Genomic DNA, 25,658 nt, shown 5'->3' with positions numbered 1-25,658 from the left:
TTAGGGGCACCTGCTACAGTTCAAAGAGGCCAGAATCTTACAGACTGTTGACCACTAATCATACTCGGTTAATTCCACACTTGGCTCTGGCCAGCACTAGCTGCCTTGTCATTTAAGAGCTGCACCTCATTTGGTGGCTGTGTCCAGTAAGGTCAGGAGGCATAGAAGTCATGGTTAAGGTTTTGGAGATTTCTTTTTTGCAAGTTTTGGAAGAAAACTATGCAAATTATGTTTCCTACCTGCTTCCCTTGTATTTATGAAGAGAAGTCACCTTAAAAGCAGAGACTGCAGCATTTCTTTTTGTCCTACCATTATTCTAGTTATTTCCTAATTCCCAGCTCTTTTAAGAGATGCAGCATACAACATGCATGTTGTATGTATGTGACTGGAAATATGTCAAATGCCTGTTGAGAGTTTGGAGAGTTCTGTGGTGATCTGGTTAAGGTTAGGGATATAATGAACAAAGAATATCTTTAGTTAAATTCCAGCAGTTTCCAAGGGCAGTATCCTGCCTAAACTGTGTGAATTTGTGAATGTTTACGCTCATGAGATATAGGCTGGCGATTCCTGCGCTAAGCATACTCCGATTGACTTCGCCCGCAGAATCCCGTCAGTGCTGGGTGAGGAGCTGCCTTCCTGTGGCCAGCATTACTGGGAAACCACAGTCACAGACTGCCCAGCATATCGACTCGGCATCTGCTCCAGCTCAGCCATGCGGGCAGGTGCCCTGGGACAAGGGGAGACCTCATGGTACATGCACTGCTCTGAGCCACAGAGGTAAGCTGGAGCCCTGCCCCTCCCCTCTTCATCAAAATGTTATGCTTGGGTGTCCAGGCAGGGCTCTCTGAGGGACCTGATAAATAGCACCCACTTCCATGCCCAAGTTCTGAGCCAACTAAGAAAGAAAACAAGAGCCAAGTATATGGAGATGAAACTCTGACTCTGATTACTGAGGAAGCTGATTTTAGAGTGTGTGAATCATACCTGAAGAGGGTTTCTTATATTAAACCCCATTAGGAGGCAGACTTACCCAACCAGAGCCCGGGCCAGGTCAGCTTCCTTGCTCTGCAGGGCAGAGTTGGTGCCTGGAGAAGCAGAGAAGGATGTGCGTCTCCATGGTAGCTAGTGAGTAAGAGACAGGGGAGAGGGAGGGGCTGATGGGCTTTGCATCACAGGTTTTCCTTCTAAACTCACCACAGGGTGGAGAGAGACCACAAGGGTAATGCTAAAAGGAGTCCCTCCATAGAGAAGGAATCAACAGGAGTGAGGAAGAAGTGGATCTCCAACATCTCCCCCCACATTGGTCCATATCAGCGGTTGGCAAACTATAGCCCCTAAGCCACATATAACCTGCTGCCTGTCTGTGTAAATAAATTTGCAGAAACACAGTCATGCTCATTTGTTTATGTATTGTATTACACTACAATGGTGGACCTGACAGATGTCTGCCAAATCCTAGGATATTTACATCTGTCCCTTTATAGAAAAAGTTTGCCAATCTCTCTTCTATATTACCTGTATTGTTTGGTTGGTTGATGTGAAAAAGCCATTAGCCTGTGTTAGTCTCAGAGTGATCAGGCAGGCATATGTTGATCTGAATATGCTCACAGTATGGTTTAATAGAAAGAACACTGGACTAGGAGCCAGGATTCCAATTTTAGTTCTGGCTCCATCCTCAATTAGCCTCCTATTGACTGTTTGCCATAAGTGGGTTAACCCTTTGAGTATACCTTATATCATCTAGCTCAGCAGGGGACAGTAATGCCTGGCTTGCTACCTTTTGGGGTTGTGAGGATCACATGAAATCAGGTACAGGGAAGAGCTTAGGAACAGTAAAGTATCATACAAATGTGAGGCATTATTTAAATGTAATGCTTTAAAAAGAAGCCTTCAATGCTTGCAAGTTCCCAGAAAAGGCCCACAGATTGGGATTTTGCATATCTCTGGCTGCACATTTCTCTCTGCATCCTGCTTGACAGTTTGATTCTCTGAGATGGTTCATAAGGACACCATCTCCAAGCACTACTTAAAGTCACATTTCATCAAGTCAGAGCAATTATGATTAATTGATATTCAGTGCTGTGCAATGCTTAAGGACCCAGCCCCTACCCAGAGTTGAAATCACTCAAATTCAGTTTACAGTTAGTAGATTCAGAGCTGAAACTGCATATTAATTTCATGAAAATGTCCTTACTCAAATCTTTAAAAAACCCACACCAAGGACTAACCTCCAATAACAAATTCCTAGACTCTAGAAAACAGAATTGTATATTTTGTTGACAAGTTCAACCTACAGCTTTGGCCTTTGGCTGTTTCAGGCTTGGAGTGGGCACCATAGATTCTGGGAGAAAGAGTGTGTCCCTTTGTGTGGTCTCAGCACAGAGAGGCGGGGTCTTGGGGCCCTCATGTCATCCTTTGAGGGCTTCACCTGGGGCACCCTGGCCTCTGGGACTCTGAGAGCGCTCCTGTGTCAGCCCCTCCTGTCTTCTACTTTTTCTGGCTTAATGATTTTAAATCAACCTATATTACTCTTGATTCTACTCACAGAATCTAGGCTTTCAGATGTCACAATTGGGAAGGAGGCATGAAGATCGTCTCAGGAGAGTCTGCTGGTTTCCTTCCTGTCCATTTCTAAACTTGCCATGCTAGCTCAAGGCTTCCGCACCTCCTCTGCAGTTTCAGCGCAGCCCTCCAGCCTGCACCCTCACTTCTAGTCTCTACCCACTTGCAACTGGGAAATATTTCTAAAACATCATTTTCATCCTGTCCCTGCTTTTTCTGCTCAAAAATCTACAAACATCTACAGTGGTGTCAGAACTTGGGTGGGACCACCTGCAGGACACAGTGAAGAGGGGCAGCCAGAAAGAATGTGGCCAGGCTGGGGCAAGGAGCCCTGAGGGGAGTTACCACCAGTGTCCAAAGGGGTCTGCGCTGAGTGTGGGCCAGAGGTGGGACTCAACGGAGTAAGGGTCCTCAGTCCACCAGGGGGAGGGGAGGCAGTTCCAGGATCATGCAGGTGTTCAGAGCCAGGCTTCTGGATGATTCCTGTTTGAACAGAGACCAACCAGGTCTCTGTTCAAAGCCAGCCAGGCAGAGAGGCCCTGCGCAGGCAGGCTTGGCTTCAGGCCAGAGTTGAGGTTAGTGGAAGAATGGTGTGCTCAGCCAGAAATAGAGACAGAAGCAGGGCTGGTCAGGTTCTGCATCCTGCAGAACTGGTGGAGACAAGGATTCAGGGAATACCTTTCCCCACTTGGCCTCCCGGGTAGGGATTGGCTCAAGGAATGACCAACGCTGGGCCTGCAGGGACCGGGGACCTTCCAAGCAGGGGAGGAGAAATGACTCATTTAGGCATTTAGAACCCTCCAGACCAGCGTTATGCAATAGAACCTTCTGCAATAATAGAAAAAATGGTGCCACATGTGGCTATTAAACACTTGAAGTATGGCTGGTAGGACTGAAAAGCTGAATTTTAAATTTTGTTTAACTTTAATTTTAATGGAAGTGGGCACACATGTCTAGTGGCTACTGTGTTAGACAGGGCAAATCTAGAGCCTGGCCTCTGACTGACTTATCCACCTAGCATCCGAAAAGTCACCCCCGTGTCCTGTCCAAACCCAACAGGCCAATGGTGATGTTCTCTGCCACATACGGGCTTCTTCGGCCACCTCACCATCACTGCTACTGCCCTTACTGTGTGGATTTTTCTCCTTCTTTTCCACCTATTCAAGTCCTGCCTGTCCTATCTGACTGAGTATGAGCCCATGTGCTCCCAAAGCCTTCTGTAAGAGCCCAGCTCACACTGCCAGTCCCCATCATTGCTACCTGAAACATTTAGTCTGTCCTGCAGGTTCCAGAACGTCATAGTATTCTGGCATCTCTCTCATTAGCAAGGCATTGAAAACGTCCTTTATCAACTCAAAAGTCTCACTTATCTCCCCACCACCATGAACCTCTGCCCTTCCACTTGAGCTTCTTTCTGCAATGAAGTTGCCAACTTGCCATCCCCTAAATACTTACACTTGAGCTTCTGGGCCTCAAGACAGATGTTGCAAGTCTTGAAGATCCTCAGCCCTCCCTGCCAGACCTGTCACTTACCCAGATTCTTAGGTCCAAACTGCCCTGGTGTTGCTGTGCTCCCATCCCTACAGCCTACACATCCATAGACCTTTCCCTCATCTCTCTTCTTCCATCTCTCATTCCATTCTTTCCCCTACTTTCAGGGCCCTATTCTCAGTTTCGAAGACTACTAGGAGAAAACCCCAAACTTTCTGGTCAGCACTTTCTCCTTTCCAGCCTGGCCTTGAACCTTTCCTTTCACAACCAAAACAGGTTCATTCAATGTGTCTAGTAAACACTTGACGATCTGTGCCCTGAGAGGTATTCCCAGCTATGGTCCGAGTTTCAAGTGTGGGCAGTTTTTCCTTCCTGCCCCATACAGTATGGGATCCCAGAGGGCAAGGACAGTACTTCATGCCCTTCACATCCCCCAGAGCGCCTAGTAAAGTGCTGGATACACGGATATGTGCAAGGAATCGTTGTTGAGTTGAATTTGTCTGAATTAGAGAGAGGAATCAAAGGCCACTCCTCTGGCGGCAAGGCTGCAGAAAACCTTGAGAAAATGAGAAGGAAAGTTGGTTTGGGGAAGGGGGAGTGGAAACAAAGGATGAAGTTGGCAAAAATAATGAAATATTTCTTAAACTTCATTAAGGCCGTTATGTAAGTTACCTATAAATTTTTAAAACTGTAAAATTAATACATTGTATGGAAGGCAAGCCTGTGGTACTTTTAAAAATACATGGCAGCCTCAAAGGAGTTTTATTCAAAAGAATGACACGCCATGAATGCGGTAGTTAAAACATGTGGGCAGCTGGGAGAGAATTAGAATGTGGAGAAAAATCACAAGGGAGGCACGTTGGCTATTCTGGGACTGCCTCCTAATGTAGAAGGAGCAAAATTATTAAACATGCTCATCTGCTGGGATGAGCTCTGCATTTTAGCATCTAGAAGAAATCTAGAGAAAGTATTTGGGACAGCATGATTGCAAGTCCTTATTGTGAAGTGGAGTTAATAACTGAAGAATTGGTTATTCCCAAGTGACTTTCCTTATCAAGGTCTTTGAGAGTTCCAGAGTTTTATGTTCCCCGTTCTCTTTCATTTCAGATACACATTTTTCTACAGTGGTATCGTGAGTGATGTTCACGTGACTGAGCGTCCAGCCAGAGTGGGCATCCTGCTGGACTACAGCAACCAGAGACTTATCTTCATCAACGCGGAGAGCGGCCAGTTGCTCTTCCTCATCAGGCACAGGTTTAATGAGGGTGTCCACCCTGCCTTTGCCCTGGAGAAACCTGGAAAATGTACTTTGCACCTGGGGATAGAGCCCCCGGATGCTGTAAGGCACAAGTGATCCTTGGCTTTCAGGATTTACAAGAGCAGTGATTTAAATTTGGGAGTGGGGGGTCTGCTGTTCATTCCTCTGGGTGCCATACATTATTCAAAAAGCCTCCCACACATTTGCACTAATGATGGCTGCACGCGTAGCAATCAGCACGTGAGCAAAATCCACAAGAAAACCTTGACTTTACAGAGCAGTGTGTGAGTAAACAGAATGAAAACAACCACCTCCACTCCTTAGTTTATATAAGTTTGAGTTCTTTCCTAAATTGAAAGGTCTGCACTTGAGTTGGGAACCAAAAAAGAGAAGTGGACTTGCATCTGTTTTACTGGTAAAGGAAGTTCTCTGACGGACGGGTCAGAGCGAAGGAAGGTTGTGCTGGTAAGACATCTCCTCTGACGAAGACACATGGACGCCTTCCACAAAATGTCGCCTCGCTGCGCTAAAGGATGATAATCCTAATCATTAGAGAAAGTGTTTTAGCTGATTTAAATTTATAATGAACTCTTTTGTAATAATGTATACTGTAGAACATGAGTCTCTCCTCCCTAAAATTTTAAATGTAGAAAAGTGCTATATATTAGAAATTTCCATTTGTTAAATAAATGGTTAGAGTCTATAAAACCAGTCGTGTTATGTGAACTTACTCCATGTAATTTAGTGGTCTTGTATCTCTGAAGCAGGACAAACTGCAGAGTAAAACTCATCACACTTCAGTACCGTGCACTACTATTGGTTTTCCCGTGAGAATTTTACACACACAAACACTTTAAAATCTAATCACTCTCAGACCATAGTTACAGTCAATTAACAGAAGCTGGGAATCTACTTTTACTAAAACTAAGTGGTCATTTTAAGATATTATACTGAATCCCTGAAAATCTTTCTAAAATATGTGTGCAAAATGGATAAATCTAGAATGTATGTCGCGATGATTGTGCTTGTCTTCTATAATGTAAATGTGTTGATCATACTTGGAGTTTTTAAAAAACACTTTACAACTTGAATTCAGATGTTTTCTTTCTCTTTTCTTTTCTTTTTCTTTTTTCTTTTCTTTTGAGATGGAGCCTCGCTCTGTCACCCAGGCTGGAGTACAGCGGCATGATTTTGCCTTACTGCAACCTCCGCCTCCCAGGTTCAAGCGATTCTCGTGCCTCAGCCTCCTGAGTAGCTGGGACTACAGGCATGCGCCGCTACAACTGGCTTTTATATTTTCTTTTTTAGTAGAGATGGGGTTTGCCATTTTGGCCAGGATGGTCTTGAACTCCTGACCTCAGTTGGTCTGCCCACCTCGGCCTCCCAAAGTGCTGGGATTACAGGCGTGAGCCACCGTACCCGGCCCAGATGTTTTCTTGAATTGAGAAAAAATATCCTCCTTTCTGAGTGTATTCTAAAATCTCTTGTTTAATAGCTAGAAAATCCAAACTGGATCTGTAACTGCCTTACTAGAGCCCTTGGAGGCCATCACTGCCCTGACTGCAATTCCAGCATTTGCTGGCAAGATGGAGTCTTGGTAAAACTGGAGAAGTAACTTGCTGCTTTGCGGAGAATGTTAGCTTCACTTTTTCAATCCTTGAAAATGTTATCCTCAGGTTCTGACTGCTCAGCCACCCATGGTCATTATTACTGGCTCTTTTTTTGTTTTAGTTTGGTTTTTTGTTTGTTTGTTTCTTTTTGGTGTGAATGTGTAACCACATGAATTTTAGAATTTGTCTCAGTTTGGGTTCCTCCAAAAGTAGACCAACTTCAAGACTCAGTGCCTGTTGTTTACCTAGGAGGTGATTCCAGGAAGAACATTTGAGGAAGTGGGTAAAGTCACTAAAGGACATGTGTTATGAGTGGGTTATTACCACTGTGGGCAGCTGGGCTCTCCCGTGCTGGAGGACCCTCTGGAAACCACACAGAATGTGCCAGAAGCTGGCACTGAATTCCTGTCCAACCCCTCTTGTTGAAGGTGGACTGCAGTCATTCCCATCCCCCACCTTTCCAAGCTGCATTTCCTGGTCCTGAGAAAGCCGTCATCAAGAGTTAATGAGAAATCCAGACACCTGAGAAGGTATGTCGAAAACTGTTTAATGCAACTGCACATGCACCCTCACTAGCTGGGAGTGAAGGGGACCAAGTGCCAGCAGCATCTGCCATCAGGTTGGAAGCAGTTCTGGTATAAAGGAGAAAACCACCACGATGGGAAGAACTAGGTGTGAATTTTGATTGAGCCCCTAATAGATAATTGCTTCGGGCAGTTCAGATCCTATAGTTATGCCTTTTCTCAGGATAATTATAAACACCGGGTTAAATGAGCATGTGGAATGGCACAGCATTTTGTAGTTTATATGACATGACAAAGGACTCCAGAAATCCTCTAAGTACAGCCCTCCACTCCCCAGTGAGTGACCCTCCTGTCTCTGACTCTGTGGCAAGGGGGCGGTGGAAGGTAGGGCTCTGGCGTCAGGGGATCCATGTGTTAGCAGCTTCGGTCTGCCGAGTGATGGGAGATTTCTTGGTTGGTCCTTGGGCATTATTCTAGTACAGACAAGTAGAACTAAATTAATACAATTTCCACATTGTGTTAGAGAATTGTCAAGCAATGTTTTTCTTCCTTGGCCCTTCTCTGATTTTCATTTCCCTTCCTTTTGTCCTTCCTCTTCATATAACACAGAGCCTCAGAGGGAGGGAAGGAAGTCAGCAAATTTTGGTCAAAATTGCTCCCCTGGAAATCTGTCAATGATGTTTATTAATTTAATAACAGGTACAGCACATGAATTCTCTCTTTTAGTCCTCATCAAAACCTTGCAGAATAAAAATTGTTGCCATTTTATAGCTGAGGAAACTAGTCTCAGAGCAGTTAAATAACTTAACCTTGTTCAGTCACAGCTGGCAGGTGGCAGAGTGCGGATTTAGATACAACTCAAAGACTAGAATGATTATATTTTGCTTCATTCCTTACATAGATCATTTCCCCACATATATGTGGTGTGTGAGAATTGTGTGTGTGAACACACACGCATGCATATATAGACTTTCTCTTCCCCCCGGAACTGACTTCCTTCCTAAGCTTCCGTTTTGTTGTTGGTGCTGTCATAACTCTTGGAAGACATGGGGTTACTTTGATTTTTATTTCAATAGCAATGTGACCTTAATTCATGTATGCCCAGCATTATTTTCACATGGTTGTTTGAGAGTTCAGAAGAGTCTGTAACATTCTGTTTGTGGAGAAAATACTTTATCATACATGAAACACAATTCTGCTTCTAGAAGATACGGGGTCAAAATAGCTTGTGGGGAGAAAAATGAGGATTAACACTGGGGTCATTCTCTGTTTGCATACACACCTGGCAACATTAGATGGACGTATTCTTTGTTAAAGTCAGAAATATTTTTCTATTGGAGCAAACCAGAACATGTTCTTGTTGTTTTTCTGGAGGTACTTCCTCAAAGTCCAACAGAATTAAAGTATTGTACCTCATCACACACACTTACTAAGATGTGTGCTTAAAGTCCAAACACAACACTCTCCCATCAGAAGCATCCTTAAGGCCTCTGAGGGCTGTATCTGAAGACCCTTCTCATCCTCAATGTGCTCATTACCCATTAATCATCCCAAGTGTTGAGTTGCTGAAAGAACCCACAGTTTACACAGGACTCAGCCAGTTTACATTGGTGGAACAGCTTTATGACAGGCAGAGGAAACAGTACAGCCACACACTTTCTCTTCGCCCCAGAAGGATAGGCTTGGAAAGGGATCCTGAGAACTCAGGCACAAGCCTCACTGACCTCCCACTACTGGGTTGCACAGTGTGCACATTGTTTCCAGGCCTCTAACTGCCAGCAGTGTATGTGTGTTGCAGCTTGATGCCAGGGAGCCCAACTTTTGTCTGTGGTGATGATAGCCTCTCATAGAAGGTGAGCTGGTCACAGATACTTTCTAGCTATGTGATAGGCATAACCTTTGAAACTCACTTTCCTCACTCCCGCAGGCTCCACCAAAACCAGGTGCAACATCAATCCAATGATTATTACTAAACAGTGCTAACAGGCGGATACATCCTGCTCTGAAACAACTGATGGATCCAGATATAGAATGTCACTTATTGCCAATTAATAGATGCCATGGGCTGGGCACAGTGCCTCACCCCTATAATCCTTGTACTTTGGGAGGCTGAGGCAGGCTGATTGCTCAAGCCCAGGAGTTTGAGACCAGCCTGGGCAATGGGGTGAACCCTATCTCTACTAAAAATACAAAAAATTAGCCAGGTATGGTAGCACTCACCTGCAGTGCCATGTTCGTGCCACTGCACTCCAGCCTGGATGTCAGAATGAGACCCTCTTTCAAAAAAAAAAAAGGATTCCATGTCATTTTCCAAGCGTCAGTAACTCTCTGGATATGCAAATTGCCAATTAACATCAGGTGAAATTAACTCATGCTAAGCACTTCTTGGCTGGAATTCCTGAGCCCAGCTGCTAAGGGGTGTTTCAAGAATACTATTAGGAAGAGCTGAGTGCCTCTGCTGCCAATAGCCATCCTCTTTAGGTCCCTGATTTGGTGACTTCTAGGGCTAGGGTATGAGTCCAGGCACATCCCTGAGCTGAGTGAAGTTGGAGCTGATTTCCACCCCCTCACAGTGCTCATGAGGGAACATATATCCTGAGCTGTTTTTAGAGCAGGAGATCAGTGTGTCTCACTTTCCTTTACTACCCTCAAAGTGTGCCTCTCTTTCATGTACCCCTGTTTTGGTGTAAGAGAACTCTCTTCCTATGCTGAACTTGTTTTTACTATTAATATCAGTAATTTCAGATCCCCAAGTAATATATGAACTTTATAATAGTTTGAGAATAGTTAAGAGAATGAGGACTATTTGGCTTGGAACAAAAACATCTTAGGGAAGGATATAGGAGGTCTTTGAAGATTTGAAGAGCTGTTACATGGAAGGAATTACCCTTATTTTGATTTTTCTACTAAGAGCAGTGGGTAGAAGTCCCACCGATGGGTAGAAGTCCCACCAATGGGTAGAAGTGGAGGAATTCAGTTGAAGAGAAGGAAGAACACCACCCATCAGTGACAGCTGGCTAAGGGGCGTGTTGCTTAGTGGGTTATGAGCACTCAGGCAGAACGATCAACTGTCTGGAATATCAGAGAGTGGATTCCTGCTTTGGGTTCTAGATTGATGGTATTTAAATTGTGTTTCTGGAGTACTGGGATTCCCTGGAGGTGCCTGACGTTCAATGTGAGATCCAACAGGAAGGCCAAGTGGGCATAAATTCAAACCCCTATCTCATTTCATCATGGTAGCTCAATTTTTGTCTGTATTACACATTCGGTTCCATATTATAATTTATTTGATAAAAAGCCTTCTATGGTTAAATAATATTTGAAAACTAGATAACCACTGAGATTCAAGCCTGAATATTTTGACCCAGGGTGGCCCCAAAGTCTACAAGTCCTCCATTCTTTCAGGGTCCCCTTTCTTTTACTATTTAAATACTGATGTGATGTTGACTGCAAGACATTCTGTTTCCTATCCCAAATTTCCAAGAATTCCTGTAAGCAATTACATTTTCCTGGTTAACACCTCTGACCTCCTGCTTCCAAATGCTCCTTCTCACCCCAGCCATCTCATCATTACTTCTTAATGCTCCCCTAGTCGCATTTGGTCTGCATCATCCCAAAACATGGATATGGTGCTCCTTTGATTCCTTAAGGCAGTGCTAACACAAGGCTGCCATCATTAGTGGTTAACATGGATTTTGTTGAAGACTTGGGGTGACTGAGGGCAAGTTTGCATATATAAAACTTCATACGTAAACATGAGGCTGGGTGGAAAACATCCAGCATTGTGAGGAACCCCTTCTGATCTTCACCCCATTTTCCTGCCATGTTGAACAGACTAACTTCTCTTTGTATTATTCTATAAGTTTTAACCTCTGTTCAAGCTTTGGTTTTTCAGAGCAGGCAATGAAATTAGAAAACACCAAACATAAAAACACCTCTCTTACCAGTATAGACATCTTTTATAATTTTATGAGAGCAAAATTTTGCACCCCTTATCTGTGTCTCTGCTATCCTTCCCAAGTGTTAGGCTTCTCTTTGCAGAACTAAAAGGCACATTAAAGCAATTCACCCAACCAAAGCACATTCCTCTCCCCAAGATGAATTTGGTCGTTACCTATGAGGATGGTTTTAGAATCCCCTTAGCATCTCCCTTTTTGTGGTTTTCTGTAGAACTAGCCAATAATGGAAAATTCTTTTTCAACCTAACTGGACTTCATTTTGGGTTGCCCCAGTACCATGAAGGACTTTACTCTTTGAAGGATTTCAAGGAGAAATGACACCCGTCTGGGGTCAACATGCTACTTTAAGATTTTATAACTTAGGGGGAAGTGGGTAAAATAATTAAGAAAAAGAAAAAGTGGTGAAGGAGAAGCACCAATCATTCATTCAGCACATCTGTATTTGTGTTTACTATGGGTTGGGCACCATTTAGGCCTTAAGGAAATGGCAGTCATTAAATCAAACAAAATCCCTGCTCTCAAGGAGCCTGCGTTCTAGTGGAGGAAGACAGACAATAAGTGCAGGTATAGTATGTCAGTGGGGAATAAGAACTAGGAAGAAAAATACATCAGAGAAGAGAATAAAGAGTAATAGGAAGTACCAGCTGGGCACAGTGACTGACACGTATAATTCCAGCACTTTGGGAGGCTGAGGTGGGAAGGTCACTTGAGGCCAGGAGTTTGAGACCAGCATGGGCAACATAGTGAGACCCTGTCTCTATAATAAAATAAAGTAAAATAAAAAATTTTTAAAAAGTAATAGCAGGTAGGGGGTGCTGTATATTTTAAGTATGATAAGAAAGTATCTCTGATAAGATAATATTTGGATAAAGAGCTAAACGAAGTGAGAGAGCAAGCCCTGTGGAGGTGTGTGAGGGAGGAGCATCCCATGCAGGAGGAATAGAAAGCATAGAGGTCTTGAGGAAGAAAGATGCGGGTGCATTAAAGGAAGAGCGAGGAGCCCATTGGGGCTGCAGTGGAACAAGGGGGAGAGCATGGTAGTGGCTGCAGTCCAAGAGTAGCTGGGGACCGGTTCACAATGGCCTTGAAGGCCAAGTAAGACCTTTCTGTTATATTCTGAGTGAGTTGGCAAGAAGTTATAGTTGCACTTTGGGAGGCCAAGGAGGGCAGATCACGAGGTCAGGAAATCGAGACCATCCTGGCTAACATGGTGAAACCCTGTCTCCACTAAAAACACAAAAAATTAGCCGGGCGTGGTGGCAGGCACCTGTAGTCCCAGCTACTCGGGAGGCTGAGGCAGAAGAATGGGGTGAACCTGGGAGGCAGAGCTTGCAGTGAGCCGAGATTGCGCCACTGCACTCAAGCCTGGGTGACAGAGCGAGACTCCGTCTCCAAAAAAAAAAAAAAAAAAAAAAAGTTATAGTCATGAGGAACAGATGCCATGGCAGTCAAAGAATTGGCTTTTCCAGTGTTTGAGTATCATGTTTTTCAATATCAAATAGGGGTTTTTATAAGGGCCCCCTGGGCTGGCCTTTTGACATTTTCAGCTTCTGCAGAGAAGCGCTGAAAGGGCCCAGTGTGGGTGGGAGAGAACAGGCATTCTTTGTCTCATTCTCAGCTCTGTCCAAGATCCCTGTGGCCCTGCTCACTTCTTGCTTTCAAGGGGAGCAGCTGCTGCTGACTGGTTGCTTTTAGGACCAGCCTAGAGCCAAACTGAGGGAAAAAAAAAAACCCTGCTATTTTACCTGGGCTGACTTTGGGCTGAATTGAGTCTGTCCACTATGAAACGCTGGCAACCACCAAGAATGGAGAAAAATACAAGCACATTTGAATGTTTCATGTCTTTTTAACTGTGTGATTTTACAGTTACAGAGAAGATGAGATAATGACATAATCTAGGGAGGCTCTCTGGCCAAATAGGCCTCATATATGTGCATCTATGTGTGCATGTGAGTATGTTTATTTCATATGTGTGAGCATGTTTGTGTGTATCTATATGTATATGTGTGTGCACTCATGTGGGAAGGTAGAGGGGTGGAAAGAGGTAAATTATCACGACAATTCAGGGATGGTTTTCCCATTGAAGAGTCCAAAACTGGACTTGGGAGAGCTTTTAAAGGTTGTCAGATCTATGGTATTCAGTCACATTAATCAAGCTCACAAAAGACTAATTAATAATTCAGAAAGCCAATTGCTTAATTTATAGTGAGAGATCAAATTGCCAAGGGGACTGGGGAATGCATATCTGCTAGTCAGGGGATTCTCTGGCTAGGACCCTGAGCTCCAAGACCTGCAGGCACCCACATTTGGGACTGGGCTGCACATACTGCTTGAGGCTGCCTACCTGTCAAAGTCCACATGCTCAAGAGAACAGAGGTGTCTTCACAAGGGAAGCCTGTGACAGTTAAAAGATTGTTTGGTGATCAAGGCAAGGCCTGTGGATGGTGTGAATGGCCAACATGATTGAACTGCATTGCTGGCCATGTGGCCCAGATAGTTGGTTTTGCTGGTCAGAGTACTTTCTTCCTGCATCAGCACTGGGCTTCCCTGAGAAATCTTGATACTTTGCTGGGGTCTGTCTATTCAGTCTGACTTCTTACATTCACAATTCCTTAAAAAAAAAGATGTCTGAGGACTATTTCTCAGACTATAGTTTTCTTTTTTATTTAGTCAATTTTTGATTAGATTTCTGGGCCCTCCCCCTCCTGCTTTTGATCTGAAAACTATTGTGCCTGTTATGGTAACCCTTGTGGATGATAGAACTTCATTTATTATGTGAAGATCCTACTAACTTAACACTCAAAAGAAAACCATTTTGCAAATGCATATGTCACATTTCACCATCTCCCATGGGTTGACTACAGGTGGGAGGAGGAGGACATTTTCATTCAAGGATTTGGTGTAATTGATGAGAGAGAGCAGTTCAGAACCAGAACCACTTGAAGATCTGGGCTGAGACATGGCTGTGCTCCTTCATATCTATGTGTCTTCAGACCACCTGTTTAGCCTGTCTTAGAGTCATCATTGTAAAATAGGAATAATACTTGTTATGGTTTGAATGTGTTCTCTAAAGGTTGTATTAAAAACTTAATCCCCAATACAACAGTGTTCAAAGGTAAGACCTTTAAGAAGTGATTATGTCATGAGGGCTCTGGCCTCATGAATGAAGTAATGTCATTATCTTGGGAGCGAGTTTGTCATTGTGAGAACAAGTTTAGTATGAAAGGAAGTTTGGTCCCCTTTTGCTGTCTCTTGTGAGCTCTTTTGCCTTTGTGCCTTCTGACATGGGATGATGCAGCAAGAAGGCCCTCACCAGAGGTGAGCCCTCAGTTTTGGACTTCCCAGCCTCCAGAACCAAGAGCTGAATGCCAATTGGTATTCAGAATGCCAATAATTTTAAATAATAATTAATAACAAATTATTTTAATTATAAACTTACATAATTATAATTCTTTATAATTATATATAATAAATATATTATTTATATATATAAATTATATAATTTCTTTATTATAATTTAATTATAAATTACCCAGTTTCAGGTATCCTGTTATAGCAGCACAAAATGGACTAAGATAGGTGGTTCATTCAGACAACAAATATTTATCAATTACTAAGATGCCAGGCACTGCAGTAGGTACTAGGCATACAGAAGTGACCAAATTAAACAAACATTCCTGCCCTCAGGTAGCTTATGTTCTTGTGAGAAGAGCATACAATGGAGGAGATAAATACATAAACTGTTTAATATCAGAAAGTGACATATGCTGTAAAGAAAAATAAAGCAGAAAAGTGCTGTTATGACAAGTAAATGAAAAAATTAATGTATGTAAAATCTTGGCAGAGTGCCTGGCATAAAACAACAGCAAACATTTTAGCTGTTCTTACTAATTCAACTACAGTTATAGAGCTTGGTGTACCCCTCAGAATGGCACAATGTCCTCTCACACATCTCAGCATGTAGTTAGGCTACCCATGACCACTATATTCCCAATGAAAGTTGAATATTTTTCTATTTTTGCTCAGGGCAAAAATTCAGGAAAAGTATTTAGAACAACACATAAATTATCCTTAATTTCACCACTCAGAGATAACTGGTGTTAACATTTGATGTATATTTTCCCCAGCTCTTCTTTTTAATTTAGACACACACCACACGTTTTTAAAAATGCAAATAAACTCCCTGCTATCTAATCTGCTTTGGTCACTTAATGCTGTTATGAATATCTCATGTCAACAAGCACAGATTCACATCGCTATTCTCATGCCCAGATGTAGTCCACTGAAAAGATCAACCTTAAACTTTTCAACTGCTCCCTTACTGATTGACACATATCCAATTGACATCCCAAGTTTTCATTTCTGTGAAAATGCTTTGGCTTTAAAGGCACCGACTCCACTATTTGACCCCAAGTTTATCTTGATTTTTATCATGGGAAAGTGTATATTGTTTCCATATTTACTATGAATTTTAATCAGTTTTTATAAACCCAGCAGGGAAGATGAGTAGAACTCTTTCATAGGGCAAGCTTGGTGCCCACTTTCATTTACAGTCAATTCAATGTTGTCATATTCAACTTAAATATATTTTTAACATTCACCATGTTAGGACACTACACTGGCTCCTGCTGGAAGCCAAAATGAGTAAGACATAATTCCTATCTCCAAGGAGGCCATGACAGACAGACACACACACATCTGTGATACAGTATATAGGTCAGAAGAATCATTATGTTTCAAAGTAGGGAGAGAACATATTGGTTTGGTGTACTCATGAAAGGTTGTGCGGAGTTCAGGGCATTTGGGACATGCTTTTATTGTAGAAAGTGGTGGTGAGGATTAGGGAAGTCTGGACAGAGGCAAGAGTATGAGACAAACGGGAAACAGGATGGGTTTGGGGAACCATCAAATCGGACACAGGAAACAAGTAAGGAAGCAGTGGGCAGCAAACCTGGAAGGTACTTTGAGTCCAGTTGATAATAGCTGTTAAGATAACAGACAGGAGTGTTTTCACTTAGCACAGTACACGATGGGGAGTTATTAAAGATCTCTGACCTGTGAATAAAGTGGATGAAGTAGGAGTGATTATAGATGTGAGTTGCCAACTAGCAGGATAGCTATGTGGTTATGAAATTCTGGAGTGGAATATTGACCAAGGGAAGGTAAAGCAGGGAATAGACGCCAGAGGACTAGGGTATAGAATCTAGAGGCTAGAAGGGGAGATGAAAAGCAAAGAGTTCCAGAGCACACAGACTTTTGAACCTGGGTTCCTGGGAGCATGACTGTGCTACTAGCAAAAGAGGCAACAAAGAACACACAGCAGGCTTGTGGGGAGAGACATCACTTCAGCTGGGACTAGTTGAGTTTGGGGTCATCCAAATGGAGCTGTCCATCAGGTCTCAAGCTCATGGATAAGCTCAGGGTCAGGGGTCCATATTTGGACATTTTCTGCATTCCAAGACTCCCTTACCAGCGTTATGAACTTGGGGAAAAGTTATTTAACCTTTTCATACCTCAGTTTCTTCATCTGTAAAACTGGAACAATAGAAGGCCTACTCATCCAACTCTTAGGGCTGTTGTGAAGAATAAATTATTTAATACCCCCCAGGCACATAGAGCAATGCCTGGCATGTGATATATACAGAAATGTTTGCTCTTTGTCATCAGCATGTTGATTAAGCAAGACTCTTTAGATATAGTCTTAAAAGACATTTTATTTTTGTCTCCTTTGTCCTTTAAAGGTTATTCTGGGGAGAAGTTCTAAATAAAAATGTAGGCAGAGAAACTCAGGAGGACTCAGGTGGCATTCCTTTCTCAGAAGAAATGTCTGAACAGAGGCCAGATGGCTGAGTAGAAGTTGGCCAGATTGAGAGAAGTGCGTTGTAAGGGCAGGAGGAAGGAGAGGAGAGTGTTCCTGTACAGTAAAGGTGACGGGGTGAGAGCCTGATGTCTTGGAGGAACTAAAGATGGATCTTTATGTCTGTGGAGGTGTTGTGGGAGCTGACTCTGGGGGCTGTGGGAGGGCTGTGGGGTGATTGTGGGGGTATCTGTGGGGGTGACTCTGGAGGGTGTGACTGTGGGGGTGGTGGTGGAGAGGAATGTCTGTAGGGGGGGACTCTGTGTGTCTGTAATTGTGGAGGTTCCTGTGGTGTGAGAGTTTTTCTCTGAATATGGCAGGTCTCAACACAAGGCACCATACAAAGTGGGCAGGAAATAAATATTGTTGAAAGTGAAGTCTACAAACTATATAGGTTTTTCATTCTTCTTTAACACAATTTCTCTTCTCACAATTTAAAGCCATATGTATCAACTTTCTACTTTTCTTCACTGGAAAATTTTAGATCCATCTTCAACTGGTTCTTGACTTGGAAATCAGAGAGAGACAGCTCTCTCCTTGGGTTCTTCATGTAGAAGCTCCCATGGAGTTTGTTTGCTGCTAACCACATTTTCCCAGACAGTAGCAATTGAAGGCAAATAAGGGATTGAAGCCTCAGGGCCAAGAATTATCCTTTAGATAGGGTGAATAAACTTGACACTGTTCAAAGCACAAGCTATCTCAAAGGTCGTTATCTTTAGAAAAAGTGTTGATCAATGATATCTTTCAGGCAATCAACTGTGTTGAAATATAATTTATACTGATTTTTACTTTTTCTTCTTTCAGTGAATTAAATTATAACCAAGCTTATTTCTTGATTTGCATTTCTCCTTAATTATTCTGAGCTAAGCTCTACCCTGCAGAGCTCCAGAAAATGGATAAAATATGCATTTGAGTGTCGAACAGCAGCAGCAGACACCTACACACCAAACCCTGGCTGTGTGGGATGCTGCCATTTTCCCCAAGTCATTTCAGGTCAGAAACACCTCTGCTCCCAAAGAATACTGCTTAGGGGCCCACACATACAAGGTCTCTATGCACCTTCTAATATGAGAATCAGGGAGCAACTCATTGTTCTGCACCATCTCAAGAATAAGACCAGGGCTATTTTTCTGTTCCTATAGGCATGGAAAGGATTCTCCAATTATTCAGCCCAATAGGAAACTCTGTGAATTACCTCTACAGGGCTTGAAGTTCAAAATCAGAGAATAATTTTGCTTTATTGCAATCCATTTAGCAGAGCTTTCTTTTTAAAATAACATTAATCCATATCATTGTGGAACATTTGGAAACTAGAAAATTATGATGCCTAAAATAAAAAAAAGTATCCTCAATTCCGCAGAGTTAGGCTCAGTTGGCATGTTCTTTGGCTTTTGGCCTTTTGCCTCCTCCCTTCCTATAATGCAGATGCAATGCCTAGAAATGTCACAGGCATCTTACAACCTTGAAGACATAATTCACAGTCTGAGCATGAAGGAGCATGAAGGTGGAGCCTGGGTTCTCAAAGACATTGTTGAGGCACCATTCTGGTTCTCTACTGCTGCCTCTAAACTTTCTGTTGCTTGAGTTAAATAAACTGCTATCATTTGAAGCCATTAAAATAGCTTTCTATTGAAGTATAACATACTTTTGGAAAAGTGCATCACAAGTTTACAGCACGATGGAGTTTTTCATAGCTAATGCACATGTAGACAGTTCCCAAATTAAGAAAAAGAACGTTGTCATCCCTGAGAAGTGACTCCTTGTCACTCCCACTTCTGAAAGTAACCAGTATCTGAAAGTGACCATAGATTAGTTTTGCCAGTTTTTGAACTTTATATGAACCAAATCACATAGCTTTCCCTTTCTGTCTGGTTTCTTCTGATTAACATTCTATTTGTGAGATTTATTCATGCTACTGTGTATAACATTATTTGTTCCTTCTGCTTGTTGTGTGATAGTATAATGTATAAATATACCATAATATATTTATTTATTCTGCTGTTCATAGACATTTGAGCTGTTTCCATCTTGGGGCTATTCACAAGTAGTACTGCTAGGAGCACTCTTGTACATAATTTTTAGTGAATATATGTACACTTTCTGTGGGGTAAATAACCAGGAATAGAATTCCTAGGTCATGACATGGGTACGTCCAATTTTAGTAGATACTACAGGTATCCAAAGAGTTTCCAAAGTTGCATCAATTTACACTCCAACCAGCAGTGTGTGAGAGTTTCCGTTGCTTCATAGCATTGCTACTACTTCATACGAATTGTCTATTTCATTTTAACTATTCTAATGGTATGTAGTAGTATCACATTGTAGTGTAATTTGTGTTTTCTTGATGGTTATGCAAGTTGAACATCTTTGCATATGTATATCAGCCATGTGGATATCTTTTTTAAAATGTCCTGTTCAAATATTTTGGCCATTTTTCTACTATGTTATCTGAGTGTGTTTTTTTTGTGTGTTTTTTTTTTTTTTGGTAGGGTTTCTGTACATATTTTGAATATGAGTCTTTTGTTGGATATATGTTTTGCTCTTATCTCTCCTCTTTCTGTAGCTTAATTTTTCACTCTCTTAATTTTGTGATAAACAGAAGTTTTTGTTTAAGTGAAATTCAATTTATCTTTTTTCCCCTTTATGGTTAGAAACTTTTGTGTTCAATATAAGAAAGTTTGCCTACCCTAAGGTCATGAAGATAGTTTCATGTGTTTCCTTTTAAATACTTTATTTTAGTTCTCACATTTAGGTCTTATATATTGTATGTATATATACATAAATAATTGATATACATAAAAGTTATATAATTGATTTGTGTGTGTGGCATGAGGTAGAGATCAAAATGCATTTTTTTCCCCTCATGGAAAAAAAGTGATCTGATCCTATTTACAAAAAGATACCTCTTCTCCAATGCATCTTAATGTCACCTTTGTCACAAATGCTTCAGCCATTCAAATAGTTTTTTTGTCATTACTGGCAGCCAGAGAATCATATTTGCTGTATGTGTACATATATGTGTATGAGTGTGTATACACATATGTTCTCCTTCATTCCTTCAACATTCTTTAAGAATATAGTTTTTAATATGTGCTTAATGTTTCCTTGTATTGATGTACCATCATTTATTTAACAAATACTCTGATGCTGAATATTTACGTTGTTTCCAACTTTTGGTTATTATGAGTTGAAAATGAATGATGTTGTCCATAAATATTTGCACAGGCATCTCCTTTTCCTTAAATAAGTTCTCAGAAATGGAATTATGGATTACAATGTACAAAATTTTAGAGGTTTTTGGTAGATACTGCCAAATCAGCATAGAGTTAAACACTACCTGAAAAAATGGGGAGAATGTGCATTTGAAGTGCCTAATTCTGCAGCTGAGAAGCCAATAATACCACTTTAAAATATAAATATATTTATTTGACTTTTTTCAAACAACTTTACTGAAGTTTTCTACTATTTACTTTCTAATGACAACCGAAGTCATCAGATTGGAAATTACTTGACCTAAAAGTGAGATTGGCTGTCCAGGGATACCAAAAACAATTTCAATATAATTGCCTGCCTATTTGTTTCTTATAGTTGAAGCTGAGAATGTGAGCACTAGAGGCAGGCTGCTTTCACATTCCACACATTATTTCTACTTTCTCTTTTAGTTCATAGATTAGTTTTTTCCCCTTTCTTTTGCTATTGTCATTTTCTTAAAGTAACTGTCATACAATTGTTCTTTTTCTTCATTCCCTAAACACTGAGTACAAGCCTGAGTCTTAGTGAATGATTCTCTCTCTCTTAAGGGTACAACATTTACATTGAATCAAAGAGGTTAATAGGAGCTTTTGGATTTTGGAATTATAATGAGATCATCTCTTAGCAACTATGCTTGAAGCTAATGCCATGTGTTCGTTTGCAATTGTATGTTAAGTTGGCTGTGGTCAATCCATGCTAGGTTAAAAAATAGAGACCATGTAGAATGTTCTTGCTCCATTATGATAAATGCTGTGACTCTCAAGGATTCTGCTGTGGACAATGGGATATAGAATTCAATCAATTTGGCACAGTGCCGATTGCTTTCCAGACCGAGGAAAGAACTGACAGTTGGATGAAGAAAGGTTTTGTGGAGGAAGTGCTAATAGCATTGACCTTCAGGAAGACGTCCTATGCTGTTGTAGGCAATCCTGGGTTGGTTATTATAGAAAGTGCAGAGGAGATCACTGGATCAGAGGACTTAGGCAAAAAGCACAAGTGGGCATTCCTGAGGAAGCCAGCAGATAAACTGCCCCAAATCCAGGAGTCATCTTGCAGCCTATTCTGAGCTCCATCTCAGTTTGTGTGCAGAACCTCATAAACCAAGATAGGTATGGACGGGGACAGGGAGAGGTCCCTTGGCTCTCAATCTTTCTCAGCATTGAGTCTGAGCTTTCTTTTGTTGTTTCTTCTTTCCTTTTTCTTTCTTTCCCTAGCCTCCCCTTCCCTCTCCTCCCCTCTCCTCCCCTCCCCTCCCCTCCCCTCCCCTCTCCTCCCCTCTCCTCTCTTCTCCTCTCCTCTTCCCTCCCCTCCACTCTCCTCTCCTCTCCTCTCCTCTTCCCTCCCCTCCACTCTCCTCTCCTCTCCTCTCTCCCTATACCAAGTTCTTCCTCACTGTCTGAGCCCCCTCAGTCAATTGCCTGGAGTTCTTGACACTGAGGCTCATAAGCCAGGGCCTGTTGGAAGTAAGCAGCACAGACACTGACCTGCACTCTTTTATCATCTCCTCTGGTAAGACATCTCATAGACGATGCTCAGCTCCTGGACGTGGCATTGGTGGGTGGGATAATGATTACTTGTCTAGACTGTGGCCTGACTAGATGGAGTTATATCTAGTCACTTGCCCAGGGAGGGACCAAGACATAGTCAGGTCCAGCATCTTCTCATGACACGAGACATCTCCACCCTGTAGTTCCAGTTCCACTGCTTTTGATTTCAGGGATGCCGACAAGAGCCAATTGGTTCTATTTAAAGTATGTTGGGGAAAAAAGTCCCTATTTCTTTAGTTAGGATAGGGTAGGTTATACTTCCACAACAAAGCCCTGGACAGCTCAACAACTCACAGACCAAAGGCTGCTTTCTTACTTTTGCCGTATGTCCATTGTGGGTTGGCTGTGGCTCTGTCCCATGTCATCCTCACTCTAGGACCCAGGCTGATAGAGCAGGCTCCATCCAGAACATCGCTATCTCTTGCAAGGTGATGGCAGGAGGCAGGGCATGGGAGGTGGGCAGTGGAGAGCTCAGTGAACCACTTACTGGTTCTTAAAACTTCTCTTTGAAGTGATACAAGGTTCTTCTGCTCAGATTCCATTGGTCAAAGTAAGTCATGTAGCCAAATCTGTTGTCAGTAGAGTGAGGAAAGATAATCCTCCCCGAGAAAGCAGCATGGAATGTTTGTGGAAAATAATACAGTAGACCACATGTAGTCACCAGAGGTTTAGAGATCATCTCTATGCTGAAGACCCTTAGGCTGAAGGTTCTTAGAATTTTCGTGCATCAGAATCATCAGAATTCAGTAGGTCTGGGATGTGTGCTGAGAAGTTGCATTTCTAACAAGTTCCAATTGATGCTGAGATGCAGATGCAGCTGGTCAGGAGACCACACTTTGAGTGGTTTCAGAACCACTGCCTTAGGCTGTTAGGGAGCCCCTAGAGCAAGCACCTCATCCATGCCCCAGGGCATGTCAGCTCCTGTGTGGAGAGGCCTTGCCCACATACTTCTCTTATTGCTGATCACTATTTTAACAGAGGGCAACCAGATATTTATTTCCAAAGATGCTGAGAAAAGAACTCTCTAGTTTTTTATTTCCAAGTGTCAAATGCCCTGAAGAAGTCCGGAACCAAGCAATGGGGACGTCACAATCAAGAAAGTTTCTGGCGGGAGCCAAGGCTCGGGGTGGGGGAAGCAATTCTGAGACCTGGTGGCTCCATTATGATACAAATGAATTGTAAGTGTCTTTTAATTTTTCTTACACCAAAATGTTCTTCAAGAAAAATGAAAATGATGTTTTGGCTCAGGGACAGACAGGCAGACCAATGGAGTGGAATCAACTGCCCAGAAATTGGCCTGATATGAAAACTTGAAATATGATAGAAAGTAGCATTGATGGCAGTAGGAAGGATCGCCTATTCAATAAATAGTACCAGGACATTTATCTATATGGAAAAAAAATTAGATCCTACAAAGTTCTCATGTATACTTAATCCAAGCAAGAACATTTATTTTCCTTTTTAACCACAATACAGCCACCAAAATTTAGAAATGAATATTAATATATTACTATCATTTAATAATGCTCAGATTCCCATTCAAGTTTCATTAATTATCCCAATAATGTCATTTATAGCAAAAGAATACAGTTCTGAATCATACATTGCATATAGTTATGTCTCTTTAGTCTTCTCAATCTGGAACAATTCCCAAGTTTCTTCTTGTCTTTGATAAACTTTTATTTATTTATTTATTATTTTATTTTATTTTTTTGAGATGGAGTCTCGCTCTGTTGCCCAGGCTGGAGTGCAGTGGCATAATCTCGACTCACTGCAACCTCCGCCTCCCAGGTTCAAGCGATTCTCCTGCCTCAGCCTCCAGAGTAGCTGGGATTACAGGTGCCCGCCACCACACCCAGCTAATTTTTCTATTTTTAGTAGAGACAGGGTTTTGCCATGTTGGACAGGCTGGTCTTGAATGCCTGACCTCAGGTGATCTGCCTGCCTCAGCCTCCCAAAGTGCTGGGATTACAGGCGTGAGCCCCTGCACCTGGCCAATAATCTTTTTTTTTTTTTAATCCTACCTTGGTCCAATAGAATTGACTTTGATAACCTTGACCCTTTTAAACAAGTTATTTTATAGATTCATTTTGTATTTGGATTTCCCTTATGTCTTCATATGATTCCATTCAAGGTATTTCCTTTTTGATAGGAATATTGCAAAAGCAATGCTGTATTCTTCCTGATGTACTCTATAAAGTGGCACACAATTTTGATTTTGTTCCATTATTGATGTTAACTTTGATCACTCAATTAAGATGAGATATGATTTTAAACTCACCTATCTGACAAACATGGAAAAGTCTGATAATGTCAAATATTTGCAAGAATATGGAGCAAGAGAAGCTGTTTTACACTGCTGAGAGGAATATAAGATGATATAAATTTAGAGAGTAATTTGATGATCCCTAGTAATTTGAAAATGTGCGTACTCTATAACCAGCAATTCCACTCCTGGATACATTGTTAGAAAAACAAATGCACATTTACCAGGAGACATCTATAAGAATATTCACAGAAAACAACCTAAGTGTCCATCAATAGGACAACAATGCATAAATTATGGGATAGTGGCACAGTGGAATATTATAGAGTACCAAAAAGGAAGAAACAGAGCAACAACAGGCTGAAAATCAACGTGGCTGTCCTTTGAAAAATAAATATCTTGGGCAAAAAAAGGCTATAGAAGAATACATACTGAATGATTCCATTTACCTAATGTTAAAAAAGCATATAATACTAAACAATGTTTTGTAAAGCTATCAAGAAAAGCAAGGCAACAATAAATACAAATTCAGGATAATGGTAAGCTCTGAGAAAGAAAGAGAGGAATACATACTTCCGGAAGGAGTTTGTATTAGTCCATTTTCATACTGCTGTGAAGAAATACCTTAGACTGGGTAATTTATAAAGAAAAAGAGGTTTAATGGACTCACACTTCCACATGGCTGGGGAGACCTCACAATTGTGGCAGGAGGCAAAGGAGGAGCAAAGGCACTTCTTACACGGTGGCAGGCAAGAGAGCATGTACAGGGGAATTGCCAGTTACAAAACCATCAGATCTCGTGAGACTTACTCACTGTCATGAGAACAGCACAAGACAACCCATCCCCATGATTCAATTACCTCCCACTGGGTCTCTCCCTTCACATGTGGGGATTATGGGAGCTAACTCAAGATGAGGTGAGATTTGAGTGAGGACACAGCCAAACCATATCAGAATATTTGGGGGCTTCAACTATTATTCTGGTTTTTATTTTTATTTTTTTGAGACAGGGTCTCCACTTTGTCATCCAGGCTGGAATGCAGTGGCATGATTACAGCTCACTGCAGCCTTGAACTCCTGGGCTCAAGTGATCTTCCTGCCTCAACCTCCTGAATAGCTGGGACTACAAGTGCACATCACCACACCTGGCTAATTATTTATTTACTTATTTATTTATTTTTTTAGATGAAGTCTTTCTCTGTCACCCAGGCTGGAGTGCAGTGGTGAAATCTCGGCTCACTGCAACCTCTGCTCCCAGGTTCAAGCAGTTCTCCTGCCTCAGCCTCCTGAGTAGCTGGGACTAGAGGCCCAGCTAAGTTTTTGTTTTTTGTT

General features: G+C 41.9%; 1 protein-coding gene across 1 annotated transcript in view; it reads left to right on the top strand.

Annotated features, from left to right (window-relative positions):
• The window catches only part of CMYA5 (cardiomyopathy associated 5), a 105,549-nt gene extending 99,576 nt beyond the window's left edge, over nucleotides 1-5,973 (top strand). The window contains exons 12-13 of the mRNA XM_007976494.3: nucleotides 604-777; nucleotides 5,161-5,973. Coding sequence (XP_007974685.3) covers nucleotides 604-777; nucleotides 5,161-5,407 — 421 coding nt within the window. The 3' untranslated portion in view covers nucleotides 5,408-5,973. The remainder of the gene's footprint in view (nucleotides 1-603; nucleotides 778-5,160) is intronic.
• Nucleotides 5,974-25,658: the final 19,685 nt, after the last annotated feature.

Source organism: Chlorocebus sabaeus, chromosome 4, assembly GCF_047675955.1.
Source record: "Chlorocebus sabaeus isolate Y175 chromosome 4, mChlSab1.0.hap1, whole genome shotgun sequence".
NCBI lineage: Eukaryota > Metazoa > Chordata > Mammalia > Primates > Cercopithecidae > Chlorocebus > Chlorocebus sabaeus.
Note: the sequence above shows the minus strand (reverse complement) of the source record. Positions and strands in the feature narration are given on the sequence as shown.